General features: G+C 35.1%; 3 protein-coding genes and 1 pseudogene across 9 annotated transcripts; all 4 read left to right on the top strand.

The window, feature by feature from the left end:
* Positions 1–6996, top strand: LOC147403721 (B3 domain-containing protein Os01g0723500-like). 7 transcript variants are annotated; one of them, XM_086439415.1, is made up of 4 exons: positions 1–397; positions 3628–4093; positions 5418–5557; positions 6495–6996. In XM_086439415.1, the coding sequence occupies exons 1-4, from the start codon at positions 317–319 to the stop codon at positions 6780–6782; spliced, it is 975 nt and encodes a 324-aa protein (XP_086295541.1). In that variant the 5' UTR covers positions 1–316; the 3' UTR covers positions 6783–6996. The 7 variants fall into 7 exon arrangements, with proteins under 7 accessions (XP_086295541.1, XP_086295540.1, XP_086295545.1 ...); XM_086439414.1 differs by having other exon boundaries at positions 5–397; positions 3625–4093; XM_086439419.1 differs by lacking the exons at positions 1–397; positions 6495–6996 and adding exons at positions 464–823; positions 6230–6488 and having other exon boundaries at positions 3625–4093.
* A 4099-nt stretch (positions 6997–11095) lies between these two features.
* On the top strand, positions 11096–14287 carry LOC147403720 (demethylepipodophyllotoxin synthase-like). The gene is made up of 2 exons (XM_086437680.1): positions 11096–12280; positions 13175–14287. The coding sequence occupies exons 1-2, from the start codon at positions 11315–11317 to the stop codon at positions 13796–13798; spliced, it is 1590 nt and encodes a 529-aa protein (XP_086293806.1). The 5' UTR covers positions 11096–11314; the 3' UTR covers positions 13799–14287.
* An 801-nt stretch (positions 14288–15088) lies between these two features.
* Positions 15089–17642, top strand: LOC147403719 (pentatricopeptide repeat-containing protein At1g08070, chloroplastic pseudogene; annotated as a pseudogene).
* Positions 17643–22855: 5213 nt separating this feature from the next.
* LOC147403718 (peroxidase 10-like) lies at positions 22856–25745 on the top strand. Its single transcript, XM_086437679.1, has 4 exons — positions 22856–23104; positions 23198–23389; positions 23870–24035; positions 25339–25745. Exons 1-4 carry the CDS (start codon positions 22856–22858, stop codon positions 25743–25745), a joined length of 1014 nt encoding a protein of 337 aa, XP_086293805.1.
* Positions 25746–26212: the final 467 nt, after the last annotated feature.

The raw sequence follows: 26212 nt of genomic DNA, 5'->3' as shown, positions 1-26212 counted from the left end.
GTCTTAAATAATGGACAGGAACAGTTTAAGACGAATCCATTTGTCTCATCTTCACCATGCCTCTCTGCACGTCCCCCTTCCCGCCATCAGACGAGTGTAACAAATTCCACTGTTCTCTCCTCAATTTCTCGCAATTTCTTCGTTTCTTCCGCCTCTACAGCTATAAATTGAAATCTAGGGTTAGTGGGGGAGGGATAGAGAGCTTCTTCGATCTTGGGTCTTTGAATCTCTCTTTTCTTTCTCATTTTGATGATTCGATCCCAAAATTAGTGTTTTAGAGTGTGAAAAAAGAGTGTTTTTTTGGGGGAGCAGGAGAATGAAGACTCATCGTAAAAACAGTTCGGAAAAGAAGCCTGATTTCTTTAAGGTTCTTTTGGGGGATTTCAAGCAGAGGATGGTAATAATCTTTATCTGTTTGATTTGATAAATTATAGTTAAAAAGCTATAACAATTTATGTTGAATTAGTTTCTAGGGTTTCATTTTATTCCCGTTTTTGAGTTTTTTTTGTTTTTTTCTTTCTTTCTTTTTTTGTTCTTTTCATTTGTGGAGGTTTTAATTAAAAAAAAGTTCCTATAAAAAGATAGTGCGAAACTCCCTTTTTTGTTTTGCTTGTAAAAAGGGGAAAAAATAATTTTTCTATCAGGTTTCATTGGCTGAAAACTAGGTCAACTGGTCAAGTGACCCTCCTGTACAAAAGAGGGTCTTTTTTTTTTTTTTGGGGGTGGGGGTAGGAGAATGAAGAATCATTGTAAAAACAGTTCGGGATCGGGAAAGAAGCCTCATTTCTTTAAGGTTCTTTTGGGGGATTTCAAGCTGAGGATGGTAACGATCTTTATTTGTTTGATTAAATATGGTAAAAACGTGCTACATCCATTTATGTTGAATTAGCTTCTAGGGTTTCATTTTATTCCTATAAAACGATTATGCAAAATCCCCTCTCTTTTTTTTTTTTTTTGGCTTATAGAAGGGGAAAAAAGAGTTTTCCATCAGGTTTCCTTTGCTGAAAACTAGGTCAAGTGACACTAATGCTTGCATTTCATTTAATGGAACTACAAGATTTGACATTGTTAGACAATAAGATAATATCGTATAATGATGCATGAGATACATTATGTTACTGTCAATATCTCTTTGATCAGTAAATGCAATTTGTATTAAAAGTGGTCGAGGTGACCAGCAGATAGTACAAGAGGGAAGACACTCAATCAAAAATAGAAAACCCAGCCCCTAGTATCATAATCTACAAACCCAGTCCCGTCTACCCTTAAAGTCATCACTTTGTTCTCCTCAAAGGCTTTACACCCAAAATGCAAATACCTTCAATAGACACAATGATGTTCTCAAGTGAAGCTGACCTTCCTTCTAAAATGCACTGATTCCTTTCTTTACAAATACCCCTACACATAACCAAGGGAAGAAGAGACCACATAGTACTCTTTGCCAACGTGAAGGACGAGCCCAAGCACTTCCAAGAGCCCAAGAGTTCTTTAACCGTCCTAGGAAGACATGCAACAATGCCGAAGAGATTGAAGAATAACATTCAAATATCACAAGTGCTCAGGCATGCAATAATAAGTAGGGTTCATGTAATAATCATCCAAGAATTATCAATAAAATTTATTTTCAACACAATATTAGAGCCCAAGCTCTACTAAGAGCGCAATCTTTGTGCACATTCTTCAATGATGGTGCCATTGTCATCGTCAGACCTAAACTTTTTTTTTCTTTTACTATTTCTATAGTATCCTCTAATAAAAAGCACACCTTCCTTTATATCTTTTCAGTCCATAGTCCACTCATTCATGTTTCATGATCTCTATTTTTTTTTCTTGCCTTAAACCTCTCTTATGAGAGTTCTTATATCGAAGTCACATGATCCTGCTTCGTGTGCTTCTGGGAGAATCATGACAAAACTAATTTAGCGACCCATCGGATCCAATAGACTCAAAAACCAGTGAGATGCAACAATGATGGACTTAAAGACAAACAATGATCACCAATAAGCACGGTTGAATTTTTTTTTCCATTAAGGGTATGTTTGATTGCATGGAAAGTCACTTTCCATGGAATTTGAAATCCATGGAAAATTAGTTGTGGAAAATAGGTAGGGTTGGAAAATCAAATTCCATTGTTTGATTTCACTTGGATAAAATCATGGAAAAAATATGAGAAAAAAGAAGAGAGGAGGGGGAGAGGAAGAAGAAGATGGCGAGGAAGAGGGAGGGGGAAGGATGTGGCGACGGTGGCGAAGAAGGTGGCGGCGGCGGTGGCGACGGTGACGGTGGCGGCGGCTACGGCGACGGTGGAGGTAGCGACAACGACAGTGGAGGCGGCGATGATGGCAGCAATGGAGGTAAGTGAGGAAGATGGAGGGGAGAACGTGGTGGTGGTGGTGGCGGAGGAGGTGAGGGATGGAGAAGGAGAAGAAGAAAAAGAAGAGAGAGAGAAGGTGGTCGGAGACGGAGCCGACGGGGACGGCGATGGTGACGACGGCGAGGTTAGTGTAATGGTGGTGGTGGTGGTGGTGGTAGTGATGGTGATGGAAAATATGTGTGGATTTCATTTTCCCACCCATATGGGTGGGAAAGTGAAATCCATGATTTAGTGGACTTTTTGAATGGGGTGGAAAATGAATTTCCATTTCCATGTGCAATCAAACACTTGAAAAATGTCATTTTCCTTGGAAATTGATTTTCCACCCTATTTTCCATGTGCAATCAAACATACCCTAAGGAATATCTCATTTTATGAGATCAAGCACAATTATAATGCTCCAATTGCACATTCCTTCTTCAATGGATAATGCAATTACGGGAGGGTATGAAAGAATAAGATGCATCTTATTGAATTGCGTAATATACATTATATCATTGGCAATGTATCACAACACAAATGGGAGCTTGTGATGGAGAGTAATATATTTAGCAATATCAATTAAGATATTTTACATTAGGAGATCATTGATTATTAAAATCTTTATATTAGGCTACTTTCTGTATCCTAGTTGATGTAATATCTATAAATACCCTATTGGGGTTCATGTGATAATCATCCAAGAATTATCAATAAAATTCATTTTGTACTGAGGTTCATATTTTGCACTAAGCCTGAGATGCCATTTAGTTCAATGAACATATGACTAGAGGACACCTTACCTTAAGTACCAGTCATATTAACCAAGTTTAGATTTGGCAATTTTTCGGTGGGGTCAATTTGGTTGAAGATAGGGAAGGATTCAGAAAAATATAATATAAAATTGGGAAATTTTTTGGGTATTTAAAAAAGTAATGCTTGAGATCTCTTGGGTGTGACTTGTAATTTACACGCCCAGGTTCTCTAGACACAGTGTTATGCAATGATCATATGCCCTTGGCATGGATATTTTCATCAGAGATTTTGAAGTTTTAGCTTTTCTTACGTAACCTTTAACTTTGTATTTATACAGTTATGTTCAGTTGTGATAGTCCTTAGAATTATATGTTGTCGGTCTTGGTATCTCCTTCGTGTTTCTAATGTTGCATCACTTTGTGTTCATTTAGATTCGTTAGTTAATTAGTGGTCAATTCATAGCTTACCTTTTCATCCCTTCTTTCTCATTGTTTCATCTGTTTTTATTTTTGTAGAAGATCCCAGTGGCATTTGTGAAGCATATCTCAGACGACACATCTGAGATGGCAATTTTAGAGGGTCCGAGTGGTAGTCAATGGCATGTCAAACTGAATAAAACTAACAGTACTGACATGTACTTACAAGATGGTTGGGAAAAGTTTTTAGAAGCACACTCCTTAAGGAGTGGTGAAATTTTAGTCTTCAGATATGATGGTAATATGCATTTTATCGTAAGAATCTTTGGTACAGATGCATGTGAACGTGAGGATGCTTTTACAGTTAAATGTGCTCAAGAATCAACTAATGGCCAAGGAAATGAAAAATGCGGTGAGCAGCTGAAGGTTTTTGAAAGAAAGAAACGTGGTAGACCAAAGGCAAATTCTGTGGAACCCAGCCAACTCTCCCAGAATTTGCAAACTCATTGTGATTGTAAACTTGAACAACGACATCCACATAAGTCTGAGAAGTCAGATTCACTTCAAGGTTAGAACATAAAGAAGTTGTTTTTTCAAGCCATTTCTCATCTGTTTATTGGCATTTTTCTCTTACTTAGATAAGTTCATTCAATCACTTTTGCACGAAGAATTTCTGTTAGTTTTATACATACAAAATTGAACTTAACAACTTATATATTCCTTTGCAAAATGTGGTATCTTTCCTTTGCAAGTACATCCACGGTGTTAAATCTCTTTATATGTTTTTTGGTAAGTAAATCGCTTTATATATAATTGATACAATTTTGTGGTTTTTTGAAGTTTCATTTCCTTTTATTTTATATAAACAACTGTGCAATTAGCGTCTGAAGGGCGTGTTTCAAACTTTCAGGATGTATGGCGAATTTGAAAGCAAGCAATGTGCATTGAGGCTTGTGTCTATACATATTTAAATTTGAGTGAGCTATAGGCACATTTTGGAGATTAAACGCATCGACTACGTGCTTTATAGAAAACGGCTTGGATAGGAGCCTGTTGTGTTTTAAACTCCTACCAAAATGTGCCATGTAAACACTGTTCCTATTCTATAGGAACGGGTCACCGCGCTGGATCCTGATTCTATATAAATATCAGTTAGTTGCTCATGCATATACATGCAAGTAGTTTATAAATTTAAGCGGGCACTTTGTACTACCTTTGGTTGTAATGGAGGTTTGGAGAAGACTAGTTCTGACTGTGGTTTTAAATCTTGTCCGAGACGGTATTGTTAACCAACAAGACGAATATACATGGTGTCTCAATCTTCACACCATCTCGCGAGATAAACGAAATGTCTCGGACAATATTTGAAAATCTAGACTGAGTTTGGCCGAGTCAGTAAAACTCGGCCTGTCCAACTGGGATTTTGTAGATTTTGATTAAAATAATTTTTTTAAAATTTAAATATTTATTATATAAATAAAACATGAATTTATGATTAAACATCTTCTAATCTCTCTTATTATATTAAAAAAATTATAATTTTTTTTTTCACTTATATATATATATTATACAGAGTTAAAAGGTTTATCTCGTCCGAGACAACTCGGTCTCATCCATGGACAAGACAAGACGTCAAACCCAGTTTTAAAACAATGGTTCTGACTAAAATGTCATATTAATGTCCATGTTTATATTTACTGATAAAAAAAACACATGTTTATTTTAGATATTGGTTTGACTGAGAAGTTAGACAATTTGAGATAACATGTAAATCAATTGAATTTGGTTGAAACTTTGAAAATTGCTCCTTAAATGCTATAAGAGACTATAATATATTACTCCTTTTGTATCCCCTCTATAAACTGGTGGTAGCTATTACTTGTCTGATGCAGGAGAAAGAGCTCCGTTGTCGAAACGGGGTAAGATTGTGTTAACCAGAAATGCAAAGGAAGCTGCCTATTTTTTTAGCTCCACTTTTCCGCATTTTGTGTCTGAAATGAAGGCGACTGTTGTTGGAAGCCCATTCCGTTTGGTGAGTGGCTATGCCTACCTCTTGTATTGTTTAGTTCATCCGACCTTGCCTTTTGAACCCTTGAGATAAAGAAATGACATGGGTGTTATATTATTCATCAGTAGGAACGTTCAATGTTGTATAAAATATAAATCAATGAGTGCTAGCCACATTTATGACTTCTACTTCATGGAAGTACCAAATACTCCTTGAACATATGTGGAAAGAAATAATGAGGATATAAAATATTAAAAGAATAAGCCTATGTTTGGGTCTATGTTTGCGCCATGATTATCAAACTTGAATCTTTGTCCAGGAAAAGAAAGGGAAGATACTCTTTTAAAAAAGCAAAGTAATTGTGTTGTATTTTGGACACCCCACTGACTCCAGTGCATCACTTTCCTTATTATTATTTCATAATATTATCATAGTTTATGAGTTTCACACACATTCCAACTGGAATTTACTGTAGAAAATATAACATTAAATCTAAGTATTATCTTGTCAATAGGTATATTATAAATTTCAAAAGATATCACATTGCATAACATATTATTATCCACATATATAAAGGTTGTTAATGTATTCAAAATATAATGTTGAGCCCTCAAATCTCTTTTTTGGGGGTTTGTCGAATCTGACACTTTGTTTCTGTGTCGAATTCTGACATTCGAACCTATCTACATGTGATAGGTACTGAAATATTAGATCCATAGTGAATATTTTCTGTGGTATTGGACTGTGAAAGATTATGACCATACTTCCAATGATGCTTTTGATATACGAGCAAGGTTCATGAGGAGAACACCACCATTTTCATGCAAGTCTCAGATAGAACTTTTTTCGATTGATGCAGAGTGCAAGATTTCAAATTGCCCAACTATTTATTTCATTTTTTTTGGATCTCTGGTAATTGCAATTTTACCTCTCTTTAGTTACTAGTCACTACTTTGTACAGACCATACCATGTCTCTTTTCAAGGGCCCATCTTCCAAGCACACCAACAAGGCTGGTACTGCGGAACAAAGAAGGGAATGTGTGGATTGTGAATTTCCAGAGGGTTTCATCACAACAAAGCTTATTATGTAAAGGGTGGAGAGACTTTTCACTTGGTAACAATCTTAAAGAAGGAGATTATTGTGTGTTCGAGCTTGTCGGTAAAGTTAACATGGATGTGCATATCTTCCGAGTTGGTTTAGTAGTCTCTAATTGCTCTGATGGCTTTCAAGAAGAAACACAAACCTAGTGAAGGTGCGCTGTTTCTTCGAGACCTTCTATAACTTTGTCATAGATCATAGTCTGCAATGGATAAATAGTACATTAGTTATTAATTATATTAGTTATAAGTTTAATGGACACATATTGAAGTTGTTTCTCAATTATCTTGATGTGATACTCAGATTCAGTCAGTTTGTAACTAAATGCAGACTACATGTATGCATCATTTCGGTTGTTGACAATGGGGAGTCACTCCCTGACCTTTTAGTGTTTTTAAAGGTGTGTGAGGCTTATGCCTTGTGACAATTAAATATGTCCTGAGGCGCCTAAACTAAAAGGCCAACACTTTAGTGTGAAGTGTGACTGGCGTTCAAGGTGTATCCCCCTTTTCGCTGAGGTGTGTGCCTGACATGAATTTAATTATATTTTGTATTACATATAAAAATAATTGTTTACTATTAGGGTTGCAATCCGTTGGACTCCTAAGAATGACTGATGAAAAAAGCACATGATCCCAACTCTTTAAACACAAAATCCAATGGTTGAGATTTTGTGAGTATCTTGATAACACAAATCTTGGAGATACTTATCCCGAGGATAAATCGCAACCATTTGATTATGCATTTAAAGGGTTGGTAGTCATTCTTAGGAGTCTTAAGGGATCCAGACCCTTCATTCTTTAATATTAACTTATCTATGTATTTTTATCTAAAATTCCATGCATGTGACCGTACTTGTTGCATTATTGTGTTTTAATTTTATGATAATCATTTAAAAGACGGATCCATCTTTGGGTCAGGTCTACCTTCAACTTCCTAAATAAAATTAATTTTCTATTCCAATGTTATTCGCTTAATACATAAGAATGTTATTAAGCGATCATAATATAATTTGTTATTCAGCCATATTAGATTCTATCGAATTAGCCCCCCAAAAAAAAAACCTAGATAACATATATTATATTAAATAACCATAAATTATAATAATAATCAATTTAATTCTAACTGGGTAGATTTTTTCTAATTGGGTTACTTTTGTAAACATTGGATTAGTCCGATAAATGGGTTCTAAACTAAGTCAATGAGATACATTATTAATCAAATAAATATCAAAACATTGGCCTACTTTAATTGGTATTGGTCGTGCCTTGCATGATTACTGATGGAGAGGGTGGTCTTATTAGCCCAACCTTAATGGCCAGATGGAATAGTTGAAGATAATAATTGGGTGTCATTGAATAATGGGACAGCGAATGATACGCGCATTAGAATGAATGCGATTTGGACCTCCATTAAATATGAGGACCCGATAAGGATCCTTCTTTGTCAATGTTTTAAAAACTGAACCATTGATTGTCCCGAAAATTTGTCAAATTAGTTAGACCCTTATTCAATGTAGGCCAACCAATTTATTTTAATTATACGAAAATTACGTATTCTTGGGACAATTGTAATCATATGAGTTCCTTTTACATGAGTCTATGAATCACAATCCTATTTTATTTATTTTTTCCACATATTATTATATCATGGCATGCTTGAAAAATAAAATAAAATCCAATGAGATATCAAATCAGATCTAAGGGGGAAGTGGTGCCACAATAGTTGATGTTAATGCGAAGCCATAGCTCAAATTATAAAATTACTTAAAGATGAAATAAAACACACAAAGATAAACAAGATTTATGGTGGTTCAAGAGTGACTACATCTACTAAAATATGAGATTGATTCACTATGTTGATAGAAATATTATAATCAAATTATAAAATTACTTAAAGATGAAATAAAACACACAAAGATAAACAAGATTTATGGTGGTTCAAGAGTGACTACATCTACTAAAATATGAGATTGATTCACTATGTTGATAGAAATATTATAATTCGAATTTCTCCCGATACCTTTCTCAAACCTAACAAACTCTAAAAATCCTAGTTTCTTTGTGCATACATGATTTAGAATCATACACAAAATTAGGGGTACAATTTGGTCCAGTTCTAATCGAGAATCAAACCTAACCGATAGTTTTGGGTTGGTTTGGAACAAGTTGCAGTTCAACTTTGGGTGAAGAGAATGGACAATTAATCAATTCGGTCTGATTCTCACTTCAAGACTTGTATATAACTGAGCTAAATCAGAACTAAACCCTTAAGGACTTACTACTTTTTAGGAGTTAGGACGTAGATTAATGACTTTTTATATGAAATTTCATGTGTTTATCATTATTATTATTTTTTCCATTAAATAAGTTGCTTCTAAGCAAGTTTATAGTATATTGGCAATCCATAGAACCAAATCGAATCAAACCAAACCAAATGACCTTAGTTCAATTTGGTTTGGTTCGGTTCTATAGTATAATTTGGTTGGATTTTGATTCTTATTTAGTGGAATCGACCTATGTCGGTTCAATACTGATTTAGCTCCAAACTGAATCAAGTTGCAGCCTACACAAAATAAATCTAATACCCTAAGTCTATGCTCCTATTTTAGCCCTATTCCTCAACTTGAAAAAGGAAACTCATACATAAAAATATATCAAATCCCAATCATTAAAACAAGAAATCCAACTATTAAGAGAAGATCTACATGTATCCCACAGATATGTCATATAACTCTAAGATACATGCGAAACGTTAAATTACACATTTAACGATTGGGATTACATGTTTATATATACATGTATGTAAGACAAGTTACCAATTTTGTGCTTGTCAGAGAATGATATTGATTTTGATGTCACACTCAACTATAATGATGATCGAAATACCAACTGGATTCAAGATATATATCAATCCCAAAAGTTAATTATATATGTTGATTCTCTCCTTACTAGTGAACAATAATATGAGTGGAAACCAAAAGAAAAGTAGTCGAATTAGATATATATCAAGCACCTGTTATTGTACCTTCAGAGGCCATTGTCAAGTCAAGTGAAGCATTCGTGCGTGCGTGCGTGCCCACCCGAACACTATTAGCACCACTAGAGGTCGAAACCGACTTCCATGTCCCACAAACCACAATGCAAGCCTAATAATGATATCATTCTTTTCTCTACTCTTTTAGTTTGGAAAAAAAAATTACTAAAAAAGTTATATATTCTCTTCTTCTCCTTCTTCTTTGTTTTTTTAATTATTATTATTATTATTATTAGAGTGAAATGATTATATAATGTTCCATCATTGTATGAACAATTTTACAGCTGTCAATGGATTAAGCTCCGGATTAAAAGTAAACTATATCGACTGTTGAAACTAGATCAACTGCTGCTGCTATCCTTGCTTCGGTTGCAGATGAAACGAGCTTTCTCTGTTCCACACATCCTGAACTTGTTGAGCTATCAGTGGGCTAGGCCCAGTTTGATAGAGAAAGTGTAGGTTCCGCGGGAGAAGAGCTTAACTAACCCCTCTTTTTGGAAGCAACTTTATACTTTGGTGAAGGAGGTTCAGTTTCATCATAAGATCGAGTGTAATGATTGGCACTCAATCCAATAAAAAATTTATTTGATTTAGATTCGAACTGTGGAACTTATCCGATATGATTTATATTATTCTAAATCTGATCTAATCCAAGAAATCACTACTTTCAAACCAGTCCTAATATTATGGAATTGGTATATAATCACTTGTGTGCGTGTGCGTGTGCGTATACATATTAGAGTTTGCCCATACCTATGACGCGAACATCCTCCTTAGGGTTAAAGGAGTAAATGAGGAAAGATAGTAAAGTTAGTGGGATATTATTGAAAAACAAGGTAAAAAAGGAAATGTATTAAAATTAGTGATATATTATAGAAAAGGAGAGGGAGGGAAACAATAAAATTAAAGAGAGTGAAGAAGAAATGCAATAACTTGGGTAGTTCCGTTATAACTATTGAGTGGGACGTTTATACCCCATAATTGTAGTTTGTGTGGGATTCAACATTGTGTTTTATCATATTAATATACACATTTTAAGATTGATGGTGGTTCATGACTGATTTAAGGTAGAATTCATTTCTTTAAGATTATTTATGGCACAATAAAATTTAAGAGAGTGAAAAGAAAAGATGATAAAGTGGGATAATTTCATTGTGACTAAAGTATGACGTTTATATCCCACAACTGTAATTGGTGTTGGTCCACTTATCATATGGATATGCACATTTTAGGGTTGACCGTGGTTCAAGACTAATCTAAAGTACGATCCTCCTCTTTAAGGCTATGTTATGGCTCATCATGCCTAGCCAGAATCCACTCATTGACAACTCTTGAAAAACGATAAAATTTTAAAATTATATTTAATATTTTCTTTTGGAAAATTAATATTATTTTATTTTTCTTTCTCCACAAAAACATACGATAAATGGTTGGATAACTCCGTTGAGTTATCTAATTTGGCCTGTGCATTTTCAATTTTAATCGACCTAGTTGACGACCTGTTTCGATAATTCACCAAGTTGACTTGGAAAGTTGGTTCTTCCGTCGAGATTTTTGATCGAGGCACTTTAAAATCTAATTGAGTCAAGTCAACTCAGCCAAGTTTTGAGTCAACTCGACGAGTTTTAAAACTATGCTATAAATTATGTTGTTTTTCACCCATATTCTTTCCATTAGCCAACAAACCATGTATCACTTCCTACCAATTGCTCTATGTGGCCTTTTAGCTTTACTCCTCTATGTCTATCTTCACTCTACAAAGACTAAAAAGACCAAAGAGGCACCCGAAGCTGCCGGAGCATGGCCCATCCTTGGCCATCTCCACCTATTCCGCGGCTGCAACTTGCCCCACATAACCCTTGCAGCCATGGCCGATAAGTACGGACCAGCCTTCACACTCCGTCTCGGTGTTCATCGTGCACTCGTGGTAAGTTCTTCAGAGATAGCAAAAGAGTGTTTCACTATGAATGACAAGGTCTTCCTCAGCCGGCCACGAAGCGTAGTAACAAAGCACATGGGCTACAACTACGCTATCTTCTCCTTCGCGCCTTATAGTTCATATTGGTGCGAGTTGCGTAAGATAGTTACCCATGAGTTACGATCAAACCATCTTCTCGAGTTGTTCAAGCGTGTCCGAGTTACCGAACTTGACACATCTATTAAAGAGTTGTACATGAACCAGGTTTCCAAAGAAGCGGTTCTAGTAGAAATGAAAGGATGGTTAAGTGATTTAACACATAATATTGTACTTAGGATTGTTGCAGGGAAGAGATGTTTTGGTAAAACAACAGGTTATGATGAAGGAGATTCAAGAAAATGTAGAAAAGCTATTAGAAATTATTTTAGGTTGATGGGTATGTTCTTGGTGTCTGATGTGGTTCCTTATATAGGAGGGTGGTTGGATTTTAAAGGTTATGAGAGAGAGATGAAACAAAGTGGTAGAGAAATGGATTGTCTTCTTCAAGGATGGTTGGAAGAACATAAGAACAAGAGATTAGGTGGTGGTGAGAGAGTGGGTGAGGAGGATTTCATGGACATGATGGCGTCCATCCTTGAGGATACAAATATATCCGAATATGACAATGATACCATCAACAAGTCCACTTGCTTGGTACCTATTTCAACTCTTTTTTTATCTTCTTGTTTTTCTCATATGTAATGGATTGGAGAAAGATGGTTATTACTTACAAGCATAATTTTATAACATGTCGAGTCGACCGGATTCTTGGATGAGTCAACTCGACATGGTTGGATTTCGAGGTGACTCATTGATAAACTCGTGCAACCAATTTTACTTGTCCACCTGGGAAATTGTCTAATTAACTCGTCAACTCGATGGAGTTGGCTCGAAAGTGCATTCAATTGGATCAGAATATCAACCAAGTTAATATTTGAGTCATGCTGGAGTGACCTCAAGATTGGACCTCACATCGCACATCCTAACCGGAAAGTCTATGGTCCAATCTTGAGGTCATTATTCATAGGAAAATGTTGAAATGATACAAAGCATTTACTGTGATTTTCACAAGTCTGACGTGAGATGTACACATAACCATAGATGTGTTTTCTCGCAATACGAGTAAAACCATCTATGGTTATCTATACATGTCCAAGTCAGAATTGTGAAAATCACAGTAAATGCTTTGTGTCACCCCAGCATGACTCTTATTCATAATATTTTTGTAAAGAACAAAAAATAATAAATGTTTTTATTTGTTATAAGACATTTAAAATTATTTTTAGTATTTATGTATTTTTATTTGACACGTATAAGTTGACTAGCGAGTTTTCGACTTTTGACTCGACAAGTTACACATTTTGAGTCAAGTAGAATTCTCAAGTTTTATACACATATTTCGCATAAACATCCAACATTAGTTACATGGAGGTTTTTAGCATTTTTGACAACTTTTGTTTTCTAAAATAATCCTTGAAATGCATTTATTATTTTGTCTTTTAGTATATGAAGTAAAGGTATTTTGATATTATTCTGATTTGTGTCCAGGCTATAATTTTAGGTGGGAGCGATGCAACGATGGTTACTCTAACATGGATCTTGTCCTTGATAATGAACAATCGACATGTTTTGATGAAGGCTCAAGATGAGTTGGACATCCACGTCGGTAGGGATAGACACGTAGACGAATCAGATATCAAGAACCTGGTATACCTCCAAGCTATAGTGAAGGAAAGTATGCGTGTCTGCCCACCCGGTCCACTATTAGCTCCACGAGAGGCCCTAGAAGATTGCGTTGTAGCTGGCTACCATGTCCGAGCGGGCACACGTCTAATAGTGAATGCTTGGAAGATTCACAGAGATCCGTGTGTTTGGTCCAATCCTTTTGAATTCCAACCTGAGAGATTTCTTACTAATCATTCTGAAATAGATGTTAGGGGTCAGCATTTCGAACTCATTCCTTTCTCGGCTGGCAGAAGAGCATGCCCGGGGATGTTATTAGGACTTCAATTGGTGCACCTAACATTGGCTCGTTTTTTACAAGCATTTGAGCTCACAACACCTTTGGATGCACCAGTGGATATGACTGAAAGCGTTGGCTTGGCTAATCTCAAAGCATCTCCACTTGAAGTTTTAATCATTCCACGTCTCCCTCCTAAGCTTTATGAATAATTAAGAACAAGAACTATGCAACTTCACTCAATTTTGAGCACGAACTTGTTTGTTTGATAGACCAATAGAAATAATAAAAAGGCCATTTGGGCCCTTTGTAGCATAGGTGGTGAAGCCCATCTCATGATGGATTGGTCCATAGACCTCCCACATATTCATCTTCATCAATATGGATAGTGTATATATAATGAGATGCCTTCCATACACATTGGGATTGTTTTCTCAAGATATTACGAATGAGAGCTGCTTTTGGCACCCTAACTTTTGCTTATTATACCTTAATTAAAAATAAAGGAAATAAGTGAATGATTGAGAGAATAAGTGAAAGTTGGGGTACCAATAGAAACTCTCTCTTTTTCTTTTGCTAGATTTCTATTTTTTGAGGTTTAAGATTTTTTATGAACTTAATTATAATTGTAAAAAACTACTGAAATTTTTTGAAGGGGTGTCATAATGTTTTGTAATGTTGAAATTATAATTTGAGCTACACCTTCGTAATTTTGGAGAATGTGTTTTAATCTTTAAGTGGGGTGTGAGGGTGAAATCCTTACTAACTTAGTAAAGTTAGTCAGACACTTTATAAATACATCATTCATACAAGAGAATTTGTCACTTTAAAATCAAGGATATTTTAACTTTATATTTACCAACGAATTCGTCACCTTAATACCAACAAACTTGTCACTTTAAATTAAAAATACTTACCGATGAATTCGCTGGAAAATGATTTATGCATGTTTTTCGAATTAAAATAAACAGTGTACCAAAATCGGAATTTGGACATAAGTAGAGCCCAAGGGCCCTTAGTGAGGGTGAAATCCTTACTAACTTAGTAAGGCTAGTCCAACTCTTTATAAATACATCATTCATACCTCAAAATTCGTCACTTTAAAATCAAGGATATTTTGACTTTAAATTTACCAATGATTTCGTCATTTTAAATTAAAAATACCTACCAACGAATTTGTTGGAAAATGATTCTTGCATGTTTTGGGAATTAAAATGAACAGTGTATCAAAATCGGAAGTTGGACATAAGTTACGCTCATTTTGGGAGAAATCCCTTTTTTTAAATAACTACTGAATTTGTTTGAACTTGTTATAATGTTGAAGTTTAATAATTTTATCCCAACTTTTGTAATGTATGAATGGTGTGTGTTAATATCTAATTTAGGTGTGGGAAGTAATTTCAGAAATTGAAGTGTAATAAGTAAAAGCTAGAGTGCCAATAGCAGCTATCTTAATAAATCACACAGTACCTTTTGTTCTTTTCGAAATAATTTTGGCGCCATGAGAGTAAGAGCAACTCTGCCAACTACCATACCTAACTCATCAATCTCTCCCCAAAACCCAGAAGAGAAATGCATCTCTTTGTTGAAATCAATCACTCACATTCACCAATTCAATCAAATCCTCTCATTTTTCTTCACAAATGGCCTCAGATACTCGAGCTTTCTATCCACAAAGCTCGTCGATTTCTGCAACTCTTCCTCTCAAATGGGTCTAGCTTGTTCAATATTTCACCAAATCCCAAACCCAAGTTCATTTCTTTGGACAGCCATGATTAGAGGTTTTGCCCAAAATGGACCACACCACCAATCCATACTCTTTTTTGCCGATATGCATCAACAAAGCACCAATCCAAATTACCTCACCTACCCTTTTGTTCTGAAAGCTTGTACTAGTTTGAAAGCCCTATTAGAAGGAGAACAAATCCATAACCATGTTGTGAAATCTGGGTTTACTTCAGATATTTATGTCGTAAATGGTGTTCTTGAATTGTACTTGAAATGTGGGTGCTTTAATGAAGCACACAATTTGTATGATGAAATGCCCGAGAGGGATATTATCTCTCACACTAAGATGATTTTGGGGTATTTTGGCATTGGGGATTTGGTTTCGGCTCGATCGGTGTTTGAAAAAGTTGAAGGAGTGGATGTCGTTTTATGGACGGCGATGATATCAGGGTACGCTCAAAATGGGGCTCCAGACAAAGCTTTAGAACTGTTCCATCAGATGCAAGAAACGGGTGTGAAACCGAATCCAATTACGATGGCAAGTGTGGTTTCTGCTTGTTCTCAATTAGGAGATTTTGAGATGGGACGGCAGGCTCATGAGTTCATGATAGAGTCTGGTATGGTGATGAATACTATAGTGTTGACGTCTTTGTTAGATATGTATATTAAAGGTGGATTTGTTGATGAAGCTCGCGAGCTCTTTAATGGAATCCATCAAAGAGATGTCGTGTGTTGGAATTCTTTAATTAACGGCTATGCCAAGAATGGGTATGCAAAGGAGGCCTTGGAAATCTTTAATCAAATGTGGGATTTGGGATTAGAGCCTAACAAGGTTACATTTCTTGGCGTGTTTTCTTCGTGTGCTCAATTTGGAGCTCTTGAGAAAGGAAAGGAATATGATTGCTTACTTGATAGGATGGAAATCGATCGTGATTTGTCAATAGGGACCGCCCTCTTGGACATGTACATGAAATGCGGAAGCCTTGTGGATGCTACTTATGTTTTTAGTAGAATTTATCCGAGAGATGTTGTTATATGGAGTGCAATGATTAATGGGTATGCTGCAAATGGACATTTTGAAGAAGCGATTTCATTATTTGGAGGAATGTTGAAAGATGGTGTCAAACCAAATGAGGTCACCTTAATTGGCATATTGATGGCATGTTCACATGGATGTTTGATCTATGAAGGGTACAAATTTTTTGATTCTATGAGTATAGACCACGGAATCGAACCTCAAATGCAACACTATGCGTGCATGGTTGACCTACTAGGAAGAGCTGGAAGGGTTGAGGAGGCTAAAAGGTTTATAGATAGCATGCCAATCGAACCCGGTATTAGTGTTTGGGGATCTCTCCTTGGTGCTTGTACAACCCACAAGAACACCGAGATTGGGGGATATGCAGCTCAGCGACTCATTGAATTGGATCCCATAAATGATGAAAATTACGTGCTTTTGTCGAACATATATGCGGCCACAAATAGATGGGAGGATGTTGAGAATACAAGAGAAACAATGAAGCATCACGGGGCTCATAAAACGCCCGGATGTAGTTGGATAGAGGTGGAAGGAAAGATTCATGAATTTCTTGTAGGAGACAGGACACATCCTCGAGTTCTTCAAATATATGAGCTTTTGAATGATTTGTCTAAGCAATTGAGGCTGTTTGGAGAGTTTTCATTCACGTAATGCTGGTTGACCTCGTTTTGGCTAAGTTTTCCCTGTCATCGTCGGATCAATTGAGGCACTCCTTGTTGTACAAGACTAATGTTTCTTAGGTAGTATTTAACAATGAAGCATATTTTTTGGGAGTGTTTTTGAAAGATTTTCGGAGCTGATGGAGATGGTGTGAATAGCAGTCTAGCTCCTCTAGACACCATTGCAGCTGACAAGTTTAGCAATACATATTATAAGACCTCGAGGAAACACTAAGGGCACCCTTCAATCGAAGCAAGCTTTTCTTGCTAACTTGAACACTGCATCAAGAATTCAAGTGTTGTCGCCTGCCAATGGGATGGCCGGCCCGGGCCTTCCTTCAAGGGATAAGAATCATCTTAAGAAAATAATCTTTTAGTGCTGGGATTTTTGGTTTTTATGCAAAAGATGTTGAAGATGTGAAACATCTTTTAATACATTGTCCCCTAGCTTGTAGCATTTGTTCATGGATGTATGTTGCGATTGACATTATAGTTTTCTCATCAAGGGGTTGTATTTTTTGGAGATTACACCCATTTGTATTTTGGTTCAGAGTTCAGACTCACGTGACTCATGAAAAAATACATGATCCCGATCGTTGAAACATGAAATCCATTTTCTCATTGATATTCTTGCACAATTCATTGGAAAATAAGGTCAGCATGATTGTAAGGAATTCATTATCAAGGGAATATGATTCCTTGGGAAAATGGTTGTGGGAATCTGAATTCCACCATTTGATTGCACCTAGGAGTACCATACTTTTAGAACTCATGAAGTTGACTCAACTTGATTGGATATCGCGGTGACTTGGACCCAAAACTTGACGGAACCAATTTGTCGAGTCAGCTCAATAAATCATTGATTCTGCTTGAAAATACACTGAGTTTGGTCAAAAACTTGGCCAAGCTTTTCAGCTATATGTAATATTTTTGTGTAAAATAAAAGAAGGAAAATTATTTTATCTTTTTTTTTTTTTTTTTTAAGTAAAAACCATTTTCAACCATGGTTTGTCACGAACCTCCCTCTTCAAGAAAATCTTGGCTTTGTCGGTCTGCCCATTCCTCATTGACTTAGGTCTTCTCCTATAGACTAATGATAAATGACCTAAATACCCTTTTCATCAACCTCTAAGCAAAAACCCTTAGAAATTTCTCCCCAAAATCAATCATCTTCAAGCTCTGGAGTCTTGTCAATCAAATATGGTTTTCCCCCACCCCCAAAGAAAATCCTGGCTCTGTCAATCTGCCCCTATGCCCATTGACTTAGGTCTTCTCCTATAGATTAATGACAATGCCCTATATAACCTTTTCATCAACCTCTAACCGAAAAATCTTGATTTTTCTCACCAAAATATAATCACATTTTACATTTTCATGATTTATTAGAAGAAAAGATTTATATAATCAAGGAACATTTGAAAAACATAAAAATGTAAATAATAATAATTAAACACAAAATCCAATGGTTGAGATTTATGAGTATCTTGATAACACAAATCTTAGAGATACTTATCCTGAGGATAAATCTCAACCATTGGATTTTGCATTAAAGGGTTGGGATCATATGTGTTTTTCATGAGTCGTTCTTAGGAGTCAAGGGATCGTGACCCATAAAGAATTTATATGTGAACATTTTATTGGTGACTTCTTGTGCTAATTATTTTAAGAAACTCAGTGAGTGACGTTGACCTAAAAACGGTTAATTTTGTATTTTATTCTTTGGTGTGCATATCCTATAAGAATCACATCATCATAAATAATGTCTTATTGCTCTTAAAAACATGATAGTGAAAAGGTTATTAGGCATATATATATATATATTTTAAAAAAATAGATAAGTTCAACTAACAAGTAATAAAGAGAAAAGGTAATGTAGTGGGGTGACTAAGAATAAAACTCAATTGATCTGATTTTGGACCTATGGTTCTTCTAAGAGGTGGAAGACCAAACCACCTATCTCAATGGGATGACGTTGGTGTCCATTGAGAAAACAACTTTGTATTTGGGTTGTGGACTCTTGAAAAAGAATATATAAAAAAACATGCAATCCTGACCATTAAAATATAATGTCCCATGGTTAAGATTCATCTTAGTAATACATGTTTTGTCGTGATCATTAGTTTCCTTATTCGATGTGATGTACGATCTTTTGACATATAATATATTTATGTTCTTTGAAATAAATTTTTTTATGAGAATTAAATATGTAAAGATGTTGCTAAAGTTATGTGGAGAAAGTTTTGAGAACTGAAAAAGGAAGAATTTATAAGATAATAATGATATTAGGAGTCTACATAATGAAAGACTCTTATTTTATTCAAGAACTTCTATTGCCACACCAATTTATCATTATTTCATCAATTAATGAAATTAAGTATAATACATCAAATAGAAATTAATGCACACCAAAAAAAATAATTGCCAATTAATCTTTTCCTCTTAGGGTCTATGAAGAAGAACATCTCCTTTTCATAGTAGAGAGAGAGAGAGAGATTACAAGAAAAGCCCGCAATCTGCACCCAAGGATGGATAATAATTTCTTATTAGATTTGGAAAGTTTCAACAAATTGTGACAACTTTATTTATACAAACACTAGAGTTTGCCCGTGCCTCCGGTATGTGGGGTTAAAGAGGAAAATAGTAAAGTTAAAGAGGTGTTATTGAAAAAAGGAGATAAAAGAGAAAATATAGTAAAATTTGAGAGATTTTATTATTAAAAAAAAGGAGGAGAGGAAAGATAATAAAGTTAAATCGGTGCTCTCACCTACCTCTAATTTTTTGTTTGAAAAATAGATTTAACTGAGAAAGAAAGAAAAATAGTCGTTCTAAACTGACTTCCTTCAACACCGTGTTCAACACTATGTTGACATGGTAGTGTGCAGAGATTCATAAATTAATTTTCTCGAGATACAAATAAGAAATCTATGATTCTCTGCACATTGCAATGACATGGCAGTAGGTAGAGAACCATAGATTTTTTTGTCTTGTATTTTGAGAAAAAAATCTATACTTCTCTATCATACCATGTCATCACAGTGTCAAAGGAAGTCAGTTTAGAACAACTCGAAAGAAAAGAAATGTTATTCCCCTTCCATATTTATTTATCTGTTTGGTGTGTGATAATAAATAATTAATCTGACAATGAAAATTCTCTTTTAATTAATTTATTTTTTCTTGTAGAAGAAGAGAATAGTAATTTATAATTTCTGACTTGTCGAACACTAAGGTTTTGTCGCATTTGTTAGTCATATTTCGCACGTGTTTAAAGTTTAAATACTAATTAAACATCCTTCAACTTTGTACGTAGTTCCCCACCCAATGCTTTAGAGCGATGAATCTGAAGGACCATCTAATATTTTGGTCAATATTTTTATCCTACTGAATTCATGCCCCTCCATATTTTGGTCATTAATATTAGAGATACACAGTTGTTTTCAAATTGATGATATGCCCCTTGACTTAGGTATTTTTCTCTGAACAAATTTAAATGACCTACATACCCTCATTTTCAACCTCTAGCCGAAAACCCTTGATTTTCTCTCTAAACAATCAACCCGATTTTTACATTCATTTTCAATCTTGATTGTATCTTCTTCAACTTTCAAATCGCCCATTTCTTCTTTTCTTTTTCTTTTTTTCTGGAGGGGGAGAAGTAGAAGAAAGGACTTTGGGTTGAACCAAATCCCATGAAGGCACTAAATCTTTGTTTTTTCAAGAGGGCCTAATTTACAGTCCTACTTGTCAAACATTTTATCATATAAGTATGATATTTGCTTGATTACTGTGAAATACAGGACCATAAAATATAATATTTGTTCAAATCTTTGTGAGAACATGACCTGATATATTTAACTTACACATAACCATAATGAATCCAATTCAAATAATAATAATAATAATAATAACAACAACAACAACAACAGATGAAAAAGGTTTTTTTTTTAATTTTCTTTCCTAATAATTAAAATAAATGTTATTTATGTAAGATAATATGATGCATCATATTATGATATATGAGATACATTGTATCATATCAATGTATCTTATCTTAAAGGAAGATAGTGTTGGAGAATAATATATGTAATAATATCAATTACGATATTCTACATTATGAAGTTCTAATAAATTAGAATATTTATGTTAGGCTACTTTCCTTATCTTGGGTGATATAATCCCTATAAATATCCTATTAGGATTTATGTAATATTCATCCAAGAATCTCAATAAAAATCAGATTTCTATCTCCAAGATTTATGTACTCATTGGAATTTAAGCTCTAATACCATGTAGAAATCTGATTTTTATTGAGATTCTTAGATGAATATTACATGAGCTCTAATAGGAAATTTACAGGGATTACATCAACCAAAATAAGGAAACTAGTCTAACATAAATATTCTAATTTATTAGAACTTCCTAATGTTGAATATCCTAATTGATATTGTTACATATATTATTCTTCAACACTACCTTCCTTTTGAGATGATACGATGTATCTCATATCATAATATGATGCATCATATTATCTTACAATTTAGACCTACCCTTCCATGTTTTTTATATTATTTGAGATATCCATATATTTTTGGGTCACATAATTCCCAAATATGACCTTTTTATTTCGAGATGCTAACAAAATAACCTAAGGAAAATGATGGATTGTCTGTGTTATACTGTCAAACTGTTGATTTTTTTAATATGTTTCTCGAGGAAATAAATCTAGAGTTATTTGTGTATTGCCACATTAGTGCAGTGTTGAAGGCATGTCCAAAATAGGTAGTGTATCATGATTCATAACCCAAAATGCTCTCATTTTCAACCTTTAATCATAAAATTCTTGATTCTTCAATTAGAGCCCATCATATTTATTTCAAAATAAATAGGATTTTATTTTTTAAGAATGAATTTGTGAAAGTAGAAGATAACGGAATTTTGGTTACATTAGATGTTTTCTACAAAAGGTTGAGGATGAGGTTGAAGACGAAGGATTAAAGTCAAGTTTGAATAGGTTAAAAATAATTTATCCTAGAAGTTGAAGGGGCTCGAAGATGATTAATAATTGAGAGAAAAATCAATGGCTTTGCTAAGGGGGTATGTCATTTGTTTGAAAACATGGGTATATCAAATATTAACTAGAACATGGAGGTGCATGCCTAAGCCATCCTTAAAATAATTATATTAATATGAACCACCATCCAAATATTATGGTCAGTGATAATAATAATCATAGTTTTAAAACTCAAAAACTCAACTTGATTCAAATGTCCACTGAGTTGAGTCAAGTAAAAAAAACTCTAATTGATTTCAATGAGTCCAATTAAATATATTAATTAAGGTTATAAATATTTTAAAATATATATATGTAGAGAACAAAATAGCCAAATAACTCGGTAGATTTTCTGACCCAACTCAAAGCATTTTTTAGCTGACTTGACCAAGTTGGTTCTAACAAGTTTGCAGCTAATTAACCTCTAAATCCATATGAATTGAGTCAACTCAACTAGTTTTAAAACTATGATGATGATGATGATAATGCTGATGATAATAATAATATTAAGTATACTTATAATATTTTTGGAGTTACACTTCAATAAAAGTAAAATAAGCGAAAATATGGGATTTATATAAAATTTAAGGAACCATTCGATCCATATATTTAAGATAAGCCTTTGATGATGATGATATATATGAGTTAGATTATATAATTATAAGATGTTGGCGGCTATATTATAGTGGCATTGCCACTCTCTAGTTCTAACCAATGAAATCACTTCAATCCTCCCTAACTTTTTGCATATAAATCACCCAATCCTCCATCACTACTTCTCATACTCAGATCAAAAATGGGTCACAAACCATCTACTACCCATTTCACCATTCTTTTGTTCTTCCTCATCTTAACTTTGAGCCCTCTTCAATCCTTCCCAGTTAATAATAATAATTACAATAACCAACTTAATTATAATTTCTACGATAATACATGTCCTGACATGAGAATGATCGTTAGAAATGTCGTATGGTGGGCTATTAGAAAAGAAACGAGGATGGCTGCATCTCTTCTTCGATTACAATTTCACGATTGTATTGTTGATGTAATGATATTTGTTATCAAATCATTTGTAAGGGTTGAATTTTTTATTTTTTTTTATCATTTGCATGTCGATGACTAAAAATTTGTGTTATAGGGATGCGATGGATCGATATTACTTGATGACACAAGCACATTTAAGGGGGAGAAAAATGCATTTCCGAATCGTAATTCAATTAGAGGGTTTGAGGTCATCGACAACATAAAGGCTGAGATCGAAAGAGTTTGTCCATCGACGGTTTCTTGTGTTGATATATTAGCTCTTGCAGTAAGCGAGGCCATCTATCTTGTAAGGAACACTTTAATTATTGTATCGTCCATGACCTCTAGAGGGGCCAATGTCGCAGTCCATATGGCCTGAATCAGGGTCTCGGTCCAAGCCTAGCTCGAGAGCATTTGCTAAACCCTAAATCTGAATTAGCCCAATAATTTATAGGACCTAGTAAGACTACCCAGACCAGGTTGATCATGGCCTGGTCCAGCCGGCACTGAATCCATTAATAGCCCAATCACTATTAAGGTCTAAACAAAAGCTACGATCGTATATATATATATATATATATATATATATATATATAATTAACTTGTGATTATTAAGTAGTTGAATTGACTCTCTTAAGTCAAGCCTATATTTTTAAAATTCATTAATTAATGCAAATCGGCCCAACCAAAATGAACCAGTAATAGATCAAGGTCTGATCAATTTTATAATTTTTGGTCCAATCATCGGTTTGGTTTTTATAATAATATGATTTTATTTTTTTTCCAGACAGGAGGACCATATTGGGCTGTGCCATTAGGTAGGAAAGATGGGATAACAGCTAGCGAGAAGGCAGCAAATGAGCAAATACCATCACCTTTTGAGCCACTTGAAAACATTACAGCCAAGTTCACCTCCAAGGGTCTTGATTTCAAGGATGTTGTGGTCCTCTCAGGTTCCTTCAACCTCTATTCTCTACTTCGTGCACTTCGATATCTCCGGTGCCACATCTTTTGGCCCAACTCTTTGTTGAACCTAGAATTAGGTTTAGTCTGTTCTGGCTCGCTGTGGACGGGGTTTGGGTACTGTTATTATGCCCATTTAGGAATCGGGCTAGGCTCGATTAGACTTTAGGGTCACACTCGGGGCTTGCGAGAGTGCCCTGTCAAGTGACCCAGCCTGGCCCATAAATAGGCTCAGAACAAGAAAAAAAGTACATCATGGTGAAGGAGTAAAATGGGCTTTCTTCATGGGAATAGAGGGATTTGAACCCTCACGATTTCTAAAGTCAACCTATTTTTCTCACCATTTTGAATCGATTGTTTTGAAATTACCAATTAGGCTGATTTTTTTTTTTATTCCATCGAGCGGAGGGCCAAAAATTCATGGTTTAATCTTTCCTATTTTTTGGAAAACAAACTGTAGCGGAGAGTCCGACCCACTCAATCCGACTTCGGATTGACCTCTGCTATACATTTTTAAACCTGGGTTGATGAGATTTCTCATTCCCACCAAAAGTTCGATTGGGTTGATGCTAGGGTTTGGTTTTACATTCTTTTGTGCCAATTCAAGCTAACCTAAGTTGAATGGGTGAAGAATCTTAACCCATATTCGGGCTGGATTACGTTTGGGTTAAGTGAACTTGAGTTTGGGTTGGGCTCAAAGTGAACCTAAAAACCGAGTCCATTCCACAAAAGCTGCAACCCTAATTATTTACCCTAATCTTTGATCACCCTATGGTTATTTAATTTCAGGAATCCTACCCATGGTTTTAAATCTCGTCCTAGACTGAGAGGACTCATCCTATATGTCTCAGTATCATCCACGAACGAGACAGATAGACAAGTCAAAGGTATCGAGCAAGATTTAAAACCCCAATTCATTTATTCTCATTGTTCAACAGGACAACTCAAATGTATCGGAAAACTCATCCGAGACGACTCAGTCTCGTTCATGAACAAGACAAGATGTCAAAATGAGTTTTAAAACCATGATCCCACCACACCTCAAAAAATTCCACATGCATATTCATTCAAAAGCATTGAATTCATGATGCTTAGCCCACATCCCACTGATCCCGAAGTGTTGGACCCCACTTTCATTTGCACCAAAAATTAGTCTGATTAGTAATTTTTTTCATTGTGCAATGGCATTTTTGTAAATATTATGGTGTTATTTTAAAAAAATTAATAAAGTTTTGAAAATTTTAAAATAGAAAAACAAAATATAATTTTTCTAAGCTTAACATGGATTTCCAGGTGCACACACCATTGGTTTTGCCCAATGCTTCACTTTCAGGCCAAGGCTCTTCGACTACAAAGGCTCGGGTAAGCCTGACCCAATGCTTGACACATCAATGCTCCAAAGTTTGCAAACCATGTGCCCAGATGAAGACGCGAACAGCAACCTTGCACCTCTCGATTCTGTAACTGTTAACAAATTTGACAATTTGTATTTTAAGAACCTCATGACCAAAACAGGGCTTCTTGAATCAGACCAAGCCCTTATGAAGGACCCTAGGGCAGCCTCAATGGTTAATTACTATAGTATGTACCCTTATATGTTCAATAATGACTTCGCGGCATCAATGGTGAAGTTGGGCTATGTTGGTATTCTTACAGGACAAAACGGAGAGATTAGGAAAAAATGTGGATCCGTTAACTAAATCTCGAACTTGTACACTTGGTCTAGGTACTTATTAAATGTACTTATGAGATCGTGTTGTGTCTTTATTATATAATGAAGATGGATCATTTATGATGTTTAGTAATGGATTGTGTGCACAAAAATATAATTTTATTCTGAATCGTACCATGTGTCACCTCAAGATAATAAACAAATATTAGTACCTAGATACCTCCATATATAAACACGTATGCCCAATGCACGGATCCATAATGGAAGTTTGGAATACTTACCGAATAAAGGCCCCGAATCAATTTCATTGCAAAAGGAGGTTAGTTAAGATACAAACACGATGAAGAGTGGTAATTAAGGCTAATTAGTATGTCAATGAGCCAGGCTGAGTTTGGATTACTCCTAGTCGGGCCTCCAAATCTTAGCCCAAACCCGACCTATCTAATGATGGGCCTAGTACACAACAGCTAGCCAGACCAAAATCAAAAGAGTTAG

The sequence above is a fragment of the Akebia trifoliata genome, chromosome 4 (assembly GCF_017979445.1).
Source record: "Akebia trifoliata isolate Shusen 1 chromosome 4, ASM1797944v1, whole genome shotgun sequence".
Classification (NCBI taxonomy): Eukaryota; Viridiplantae; Streptophyta; class Magnoliopsida; order Ranunculales; family Lardizabalaceae; genus Akebia; species Akebia trifoliata.
The sequence above is the reverse complement of the archived record's forward strand: the minus strand, read 5'-3'. Positions and strand labels throughout refer to the sequence as shown.

Excerpts from the sequence above, each read along its gene's own strand:
- LOC147403721 (XM_086439412.1), top strand. The coding sequence starts at position 737 with ATGAAGAATCATTGTAAAAACAGTTCGGGATCGGGAAAGAAGCCTCAT. Across the intron at positions 824-3,624 it reads GGGATTTCAAGCTGAGGATG|AAGATCCCAGTGGCATTTGT; the intron begins GTAACGATCTTT and ends TTATTTTTGTAG. Across the intron at positions 5,558-6,494 it reads TTGGAAGCCCATTCCGTTTG|ACCATACCATGTCTCTTTTC; the intron begins GTGAGTGGCTAT and ends TACTTTGTACAG.
- LOC147403720 (XM_086437680.1), top strand. The coding sequence starts at position 11,315 with ATGTTGTTTTTCACCCATATTCTTTCCATTAGCCAACAAACCATGTAT. Across the intron at positions 12,281-13,174 it reads TCAACAAGTCCACTTGCTTG|GCTATAATTTTAGGTGGGAG; the intron begins GTACCTATTTCA and ends ATTTGTGTCCAG.
- LOC147403718 (XM_086437679.1), top strand. The coding sequence starts at position 22,856 with ATGGGTCACAAACCATCTACTACCCATTTCACCATTCTTTTGTTCTTC. Across the intron at positions 23,105-23,197 it reads TTCACGATTGTATTGTTGAT|GGATGCGATGGATCGATATT; the intron begins GTAATGATATTT and ends TTTGTGTTATAG. Across the intron at positions 23,390-23,869 it reads TAAGCGAGGCCATCTATCTT|ACAGGAGGACCATATTGGGC; the intron begins GTAAGGAACACT and ends TTTTTTTTCCAG.